The sequence below is a fragment of the Mustela nigripes genome, chromosome 3, assembly GCF_022355385.1.
Source record: "Mustela nigripes isolate SB6536 chromosome 3, MUSNIG.SB6536, whole genome shotgun sequence".
NCBI classification, from domain to species: domain Eukaryota; kingdom Metazoa; phylum Chordata; class Mammalia; order Carnivora; family Mustelidae; genus Mustela; species Mustela nigripes.
This window is the reverse complement of record NC_081559.1, coordinates 44,038,850-44,046,351: the sequence shown is the minus strand read 5'-3', so window position 1 is coordinate 44,046,351 and position 7,502 is coordinate 44,038,850. Positions and strand designations below refer to the sequence as shown.

General features: G+C 58.2%; 1 protein-coding gene across 2 annotated transcripts; it reads left to right on the top strand.

Annotated features, from left to right (window-relative positions):
- The first annotated feature begins 3,964 nt into the window (after positions 1-3,964).
- Positions 3,965-6,383, top strand: HES6 (hes family bHLH transcription factor 6). Of its 2 annotated transcripts, none has more exons than XM_059393828.1 (4): positions 3,965-4,329; positions 4,854-4,940; positions 5,052-5,133; positions 5,360-6,383. In XM_059393828.1, exons 1-4 carry the CDS (start codon positions 4,285-4,287, stop codon positions 5,785-5,787), a joined length of 642 nt encoding a protein of 213 aa, XP_059249811.1. In that variant the 5' UTR covers positions 3,965-4,284; the 3' UTR covers positions 5,788-6,383. The 2 variants fall into 2 exon arrangements, with proteins under 2 accessions (XP_059249811.1, XP_059249810.1); XM_059393827.1 differs by lacking the exon at positions 3,965-4,329 and adding an exon at positions 4,595-4,763.
- The last annotated feature ends 1,119 nt before the right edge of the window (positions 6,384-7,502 follow it).

Below are 7,502 nucleotides of genomic sequence, written 5' to 3'. Positions count from 1 at the left end.
TTGTATGTACTTTTTAAAAAGATTTTTATTTTATTTTATTTGACAGAGAGAGAGAGACATCACAAGTAGGCAGAGAGGCAGGCAGAGTGGGGGGGAAGCAGGCTCCCCGCCAAGCAGAGAGCCTGATGTGGGGCTCCATCCCAGGATGCTGAGATCATGACCTGAGCGGAAGGCAGAGGCTTAACCCACTGAGCCACCCAGGCACCCCTAATTGTATGTACTTTTAATGAAGCATGGGGCCAAAACCATAGAGATCAAAGATTACCAAAAGATGAAACAAGAAGGAAAGGAAGAAAAAGAACTTCAGAAATGCTGTGTGAGGAGTCACGTCAGTCTCAAAGACCTGCCACATCTCTTCCATGGCACAGCTGGTCCCTTCCTGCGCATGTATGTGGGCATCTCTCTCCCGTACCCCCGCCGCTCGCTGCCCTAGCTGGTGTATTCTTAAGATGCAACATCACAGAATGTAAATCTAATCCTGTGACCCAGTGCTGCCACGGGCTTTTCACTTGCAGACACAGGGGTGGGGCTTCCTGACTCAGCCCCCAGCTCCAGTCCACTCTGAGATGGCCCCAGGCACCCAGTCTCTTCCCTTTGTGCCCTGTGTTCCTCCTGGGCTAGCTGGCAGTGTACTGGCCACGGGGCTGAAGGCAGAGGTTAGAAGGATGCCAGCCAGAAAGGTCTCGTGCTCCATCAGAGACCATAGAGGCAGCACCGCAAAATCTCCTCCCTGCATGCAGCCGGTTCTTGCCATAGTGACGGCTCCTTGCCCGGCCCGCAAAACAGGGGAGTGCTGCTTCCAACTTCCTCCCACTTTTCATACCCATACCATGGGAAACAGAGCAAGGAGAGGAATGGATCCTGGACCCAGTGCCCAGCCTCCCAGAAGCTCCCTGAGTAGGAGGGAAGACTTGACTCCCTGCCTCCTAGCCTGGTGGTGATGGGGGGATGGGGTGGGGGTAGGGGAACAAAGGCAAAGTCCTCCAAGTGGGTATGGAAGCCTCCGCAAACTGGCCTTAAATGGCCAGATATGGCCGTTTCACCGAACTGAATGCCACTGGGGACTCTTAATTGCATTTTCATTTACCATATAACCCCAAAGTCACCCCCTGGTTTATTTCCAGACCAAAAGGAGCTTCTCCAAGCTTTCTAGGCTGATTGCCTACAAGGGGCCTGAACGTCCATAGGCTGGCTGCTGCCTTTGTTCCCTGGGGATTTATGGCCTGCCACCCCTGCCGCTAACTGGTCCCCCTGTGGCCACCACAGCCCTGCCCAGACTCTGCTGGCCTCTGTTCCTGGATCTGGGGGGATCAAAGGGCCCAAATGCTCAGGAAGTCTGTGCTCAAGCAACCTTTGAAGGTAGGATCAGTCCAAGGGACAAATGGCAGGAAATGGGTCCACTAGGGGAGGCCATGCAAAGGAGGGAGAGAGGGCTTGGTGTCCCTGAGATGGAACAGCCAGGCTTCTGGGAGGGCCAAGCCAGCCAGCCAATGGACCCACTAAGGGAAATGGAGGCGAACTTCAAAGATGGGTCATTGGGGAACTTCTGGTCCAGCCAAACATCTTATTGACTCCTAATACCTTGCTCTATCCTTGTGCTTTTTTCCCTCAGGGTTCTTGGTCACAATGAGGCATACCTCAGCACTTAATTTCTCCTTCCTTCAACTCTATGGAAAGCATTCCTCAAACCCCACCTTCCCATGTAAGACTCTTGAGGTCCCTATCTCTCGCTTCAGACTCCTCCCTTCTCCTGACAACTGTCAATCCTTTTGTTTTTACATAGTCAGCTTTATATCATGTTCCGTAACAGTAATGATAAGTCTTCCTTATCTTCTCTATAGATTGATTATAAATGTTGAAACCTCATGAACAGTGTTATATTGTTGTGATGGTGAAAGAACTGTTAACTCCTAGGTCAACAGTGTGCTGAGATTACATTTCTCTTTGGGGGGAGCTTTTTGTTTTTCCTGGAGTTCCTAGTTGCCTCTCATTTTTTGCTTGTACTATTCACATTTATCAGGCCTTCCTCCCCACACCCATGCCCCATCCAATCAAGTGTTCTATTGGTCTTTTCCCAGAGGCCTCCCCCAGGGTGTTGACCATCCTGTTCCAACAGGGACTGCCTTTCATAAAGAGCATTCTAAAATACCTCTTTGGCTTTGTTCAAATAATATAATGGGTAATGGGAGACATATGCATCAGACTACAAGCAGTTTCACTGAGGTGTTTTTTTTTTTCATATTTCATATTCTCAAAGTAGTGGAAACTTAATTGTACTTACTTAAAGGTCTCCTTCCCTGGAGTGATGTCGCAATGGTATAGTAAAGTCACAGGCTAGTTACGGGCTCTCATGAGGTCCACAGTGAGCTCCCTCCCCTGTCAGACCCACCACCAGGAGTAAGGAGAGGAGAGAAGGTGGGTCTCTGGGCAGCCAGGTGAGGGGGAAGGAAGAGACCTGAGCTTTCTGGCATGCAGGGGAGATTGAGAACAGCAGGGGATGACTGAAGTAAAGGAATAGGTTTCTCTACCTGGATGAGCAGTGCTAGGCTGGGGAGGTCTTAGAAGCCTGCTCATAGAGAAGCAGATAAGAGGCTGAGTGATAAGAGGTGATGGGAGGTGAAAATCAGCACAGAAAAAACTCTCAGGTAGTTATAGATAGAGGTCTATCTATCTTTAGATAGACTTTGGGAAACGTCAAACCTCTTACCAAACCCACCCTGTCTGTAAAGGTCCTTCTGGTGGGGAGCCCAAAGTGAAATAGTCACAGGGAGTAAGATCCATCTTCAGGTGGCTAGGGTGGGGCCTATCTGTAGTCCCTGGATGTTTCCTTCCCCTACTGCTTTCCAGCCAGGCTCGGGACAACCCCTCCCCTTCCCGACCCACCCAGGCTTCTGCTGAGGCCAGGCTCTGTGCTGGTTGTAGATAGGAGATCCCGGGTACCCTTGACAAGGGATGCTTACAGTCTCAAGGGCTGCAGAACAGACCCTGACAAACCAGTCTCTGGTAAGTAGTACAGAACTGGGTAACGGTGCAATGTGACTGTGGGGAAGGTGCCCTCCCCCCACCCCCCCAAAGAGGAAAGGAATAGGGAAGCTGTGGCCTAAACAGTGAGGAAATAGATATTTGGAGGAGTGTTGAAGAATGTTCCAGGTGGAAGGCTCAATCTGTGCAAAGGGCTGGTGGCCAGAGCCCATCTTGCCATTCCAGCTTTGCTGCACTGGGAAGTGTACATAGGCCAGTGGAGCAGGGAACAGGTGGCGGTCCCCACGGTGCTGCCCAAGGGCGCGGCCCCACGGTCCACCCACCCCACCCGCAGGGAGGCCAGTCTGGCAGATGGGCGGCCCTCGGTGGGGGTGGCGGTCGTCTGGCGGACACAAGCTCACCCGCCACCCGCCGCGGGACAAAGCAGGCCTAGACAAAGGCGCGGCCAACACCTGTCGCTCTTGGCGCGGCCCCGCTTTTCTCCACCAAAGCGGCTGCAGCTGCCAACTGTCATGGGCATCAAGTTACGGGGACCAGAAGGCTGCCTACGCTGGTCTGTTGAGGGGAGGGCTGGGAGGGAAAGGGAGCTGAGGGGGAACAGGGCGGAGGGCGGGGGACGGGGGACGACGGAGACTGGCCTCGGTGAATGAACAGGAGTGGGGACCACGGAAGGACGGTCGGCCAGGGAGCTGGGAGAACAGGGAAGAGTGGGCGGGGAGGAGGACTAGAGAAGGGTGGGGAGGAGTTCAGGGATGTACAGCGGCGGCGGTGGGGGGGGGGGGGGTGGTTGTGGCCGGGAAGGAAAGGGAGGTCAAAGGGGGGCAAGGGAGCGAAGGGGATTAGGGGGACATAGGGAGCTGGGTGGACAGCGATGATGATTAGAAGAGAATGGGTGGCTGCTGGGGGTGGGGGGGTGGTACTAGGGAAAAGGGGGCGGGCGGGGGAAGGATGACCTGAGAAGGAGCGCCGGGAGGAGGGGCGGCGCCGGCGGGCCAGCCGGCCCAGCCCGGGTAGGATCCCCGCGAGGGAGGAGGGCGGTGTCGAGGATCGAGTCCGGTGTCTGGACCCACAAATACGCAAGAAACTCAAGGGAGCTATGTGGCCGCTCCCACCCCCGCTACCCATGGGCCTCCAACTCGCCGGGACTCCGTAGCTATCCCGGGCCGGACCCATAGACCTTTCCAGGTCCACAGACCGCGGCCTTGTCTGTGGCTCTGTCCTACAGAATCCAGCACCCCGACACTCGCGCAGGAGCGCGCCTCCCGGGAGGCACCTTGCAGGAACTAAGACAAGTGTGACTGCATGAATGCTGCTCCCACGCACAGCAGACCTGTACGCCTCGCTCAGGTAGGGAGGGCGGCAGAAGCAGCGGGTCACCGCCCCCTCGGGTGCCCCAAGCCTCTGGGATTGCGGGGAGGCCGGGCTGGGGGCCGCGGCCGCCGACCACGCCCCACCAGCTGCCCGCCGGCCTCGGAGCCGGACAATGCGCGCCGCTCCTATAGGCCGCGGTACGCCTCCAACTCGGCGGCCCTGGCCCACGCGGCCAATCCGTGCATTGAAATGCAAATTAGATGCTATAAAAGGGGCGGGGCCGCAGCTGGCGGAAGACGCGGAGAAGCAAGGGCTGCGGTGGCCTCAGCTGAGCGCAGCGAGGGGCGTGGGCGCTCGCCGCGCTCGCCGCGCTCTGGGCGGTACGGGCCATGGCTAAGGCCCTGGCCACCGGCCGGGACCGTCCGAGCCGGGAGAATGAGGACGGCTGGGAGACCCGGGGGGACCGCAAGGTGCGGGCCGGAGCCTCAGGGGGGCAGGGGAGCAGGGGGGCGGGCGGGCGGGAGGTCCGGGACCGGGGCTCAGCCGCCCGCTTCCCGCAGGCCCGGAAGCCCTTGGTGGAGAAGAAGCGGCGCGCGCGGATCAACGAGAGCCTCCAGGAGCTGCGACTGCTGCTGGCGGGCGCCGAGGTGAGGCGGGCAGGCGGGCGCCCGGGGACCGCTGGGCGGGAGAGCGGGGTTCGCGGCGCGGCCTGGCCTCACCGCCCCCCCCCACGCCCCCCGGCTCTCCCGCTGGCGCAGGTGCAGGCCAAGCTGGAGAACGCCGAGGTGCTGGAGCTGACGGTGCGGCGTGTGCAGGGCACGCTGCGGGGCCGTGCGCGCGGTGAGTGGCGGTGGGGCGCGCGGGCGGGGCGCGGGGCGCGTTCGCCCAGCCGGCCCGGGTAGCGGACTGGGGACCTCCCCTCCCGGTGCCCCTGTACTGTCGGCGGAGAGGGCGACCTCCGGGTCCCCTGGGTGAGCCCTGTCCCCGCGGGCTGGGCGGGCCTGGCCACCGCAGTGGTAGCTCACTGGACTGGGCGCCGCTCTCTCCCTCCCACTCCTGGGTGCAGAGCGCGAGCAGCTGCAGGCGGAAGCAAGCGAGCGCTTCGCGGCTGGCTACATCCAGTGCATGCACGAGGTGCACACGTTCGTGTCCACGTGCCAGGCCATCGATGCCACTGTCGCCGCAGAACTCCTGAACCACCTGCTTGAATCCATGCCTCTGCGCGAGGGCAGCAGCTTCCGGGATCTGCTGGGGGACGCCCTGGCAGGGCCTCCGGGAGCCCCTGGGCGCCGTGGCTGGCCCACGGGAGGAGGGGTCCTGGGATCACCTATGCCCAGTTCCCCAGGCCCCGGGGACGACCTGTGCTCCGACCTGGAGGAGGCCCCCGAGGCTGAACTGACCAGAGCTCCTGCTGAAGGGCCAGAGTTGGTGCCAGCAACCCTGGGCAGCTTCACCGCTGCCCGCACAACCCAGAGCGTCTGGAGGCCTTGGTGACTAACACCACCCCGGCTTTTGCAAAGGTGGGTGTGGCCTTCCCTTGCTCTGTTCCCTCCTCCCTGCGGTCCACAGGTGGTGGGGCTGGGGCCCCCCCGCTGGCTCCCAGGTCTGCGGGCTCTCTTCCTTCAGTGGCTGGGATGCAGGGCAGTCTGGGTGACCAGCCCTAGACCTGTTTCTTAAGAAAGTATTTCTTATGGACCCCACAGCCCCCCAAGAGTGGGTGGAGGGCGGGAGCTGCAGGCAGGAGGAGGAATCTCACCGAATTACTAGGGTTCTCCAGGGTTTCACTGTCCCAGCCTTCTCAGGTACTGTGTGGATCTGGGGGCAAAGGTGAACGGAATGGTGCTGAAGCCCTTCTTGGTGCTGGGCACTGGTGACGGGACAGAGGGACACCTCAGACCCTGACAGCCCTGGCCTGAGCGGAAGCTTGAACTTGCCACTTGAGTCAGGACACAGGGGAGGCAGAGGCTTTCTGTGGCATTTCCTCCACCTGCCAGAAAGAAGCAGAGCTCCCTGGACCACTTGAGTTTGTGTATTGGGTTACCATCAAATGTTCCAGTTTTATGAAATAAAGCATTTTGGAGAGTTAGTTACCCTTTTGGAGTAAGACTGAATAATGTGATCTCCTTGATGGGTCTAATGGGTAGATACTAAACTAGGGAGGGGTGTTTTTCTTATACTTGATGCTGGCAAATGTTTCTAAAATCTCCTACCCTTTGTCAGCACCATGACAAGCACAGTGGTGGTGGAGAGCAGACACCTGTGGCATGTCTCACGGTGGACAGCGCTCCCACCTCCCTGAGAACTGTGTGCATCCTGGACAGGGACACCATTGTCATGGGGTTTGTCTCCAGAGTAATGAAGTAGCAGGGGAACAGCCTGTTCCCCCCCCCCCACCCCATTCTCTGGTTCTGGAGCTTCTAGGAATAAAATAAATGCCTACTTCCTAGCCATGTGGTTTGGAAGTTTCCTTCGAAGACCTGTTTTAGGATCCATGAGTGTGATGCAGATGGTGGTCTACTTATGTGAGGTGGTCACTCTTCCTGACAAGAGGGATCTTCCCCCAGTACCACTGAGTTCAGGGTCATGGAGACCCGCCCCATTCATGGTTTGAAATGAAATTGTCATGGTTCTACTCAGCTTGGACTAGAGGTCAAAGTGGGCCCAAGAGGTCAGAACCTTGAGAGGAGGGGGATGGGATGGGCAGCAAGAGTTGAGGGAATTTCCCTCCTGGGGTGGGCCAGGAACCGCAGACAGCATGGGTCAGCTGACAGCAGCCACTGCCAGAGAGAGCCCAGCCTGGTCACTCCTGCTCCAGGACCCTGAAGCAGCTTGGGTTGCCAATGCCCAGACCAGGGCTATGATGTGACAACTCAGGATTGACACCTGGGTCTCCTCTCTGGTTGGGCACCTTTGCTTCAAGAACATCTTTTCCAGCAACCCTTTGACAACACCCCCCCTACCACCACTACCAGGAGTCTTGGCCACCAGGGGTATTTCACCTTGGCTTCTCTGTGGTTCAGTCTCAGACCTCAGCCACTAGGCTATAACCAGATGCAACTTATTTTTAGCAACTGGGGAGAGGTTGGGATGGGCTGGGGGAGGCAGCTCCATACGGTGGGGTCCAAGAGGGATTGGAAATGGTTTTCCTGGGGTGCTTTTAGCTGCCCCAGACAGACTGATGTAGGGTGTATCCACAAGGACACAGATGG

Coding starts and splice junctions, on each gene's coding strand:
- HES6 (XM_059393827.1), top strand. CDS start 4,683: ATGGCTAAGGCCCTGGCCACCGGCCGGGACCGTCCGAGCCGGGAGAAT. Junction 4,941..5,051: donor TGCTGCTGGCGGGCGCCGAG/GTGAGGCGGGCA, acceptor CCGCTGGCGCAG/GTGCAGGCCAAGCTGGAGAA. Junction 5,134..5,359: donor GCTGCGGGGCCGTGCGCGCG/GTGAGTGGCGGT, acceptor TCCTGGGTGCAG/AGCGCGAGCAGCTGCAGGCG.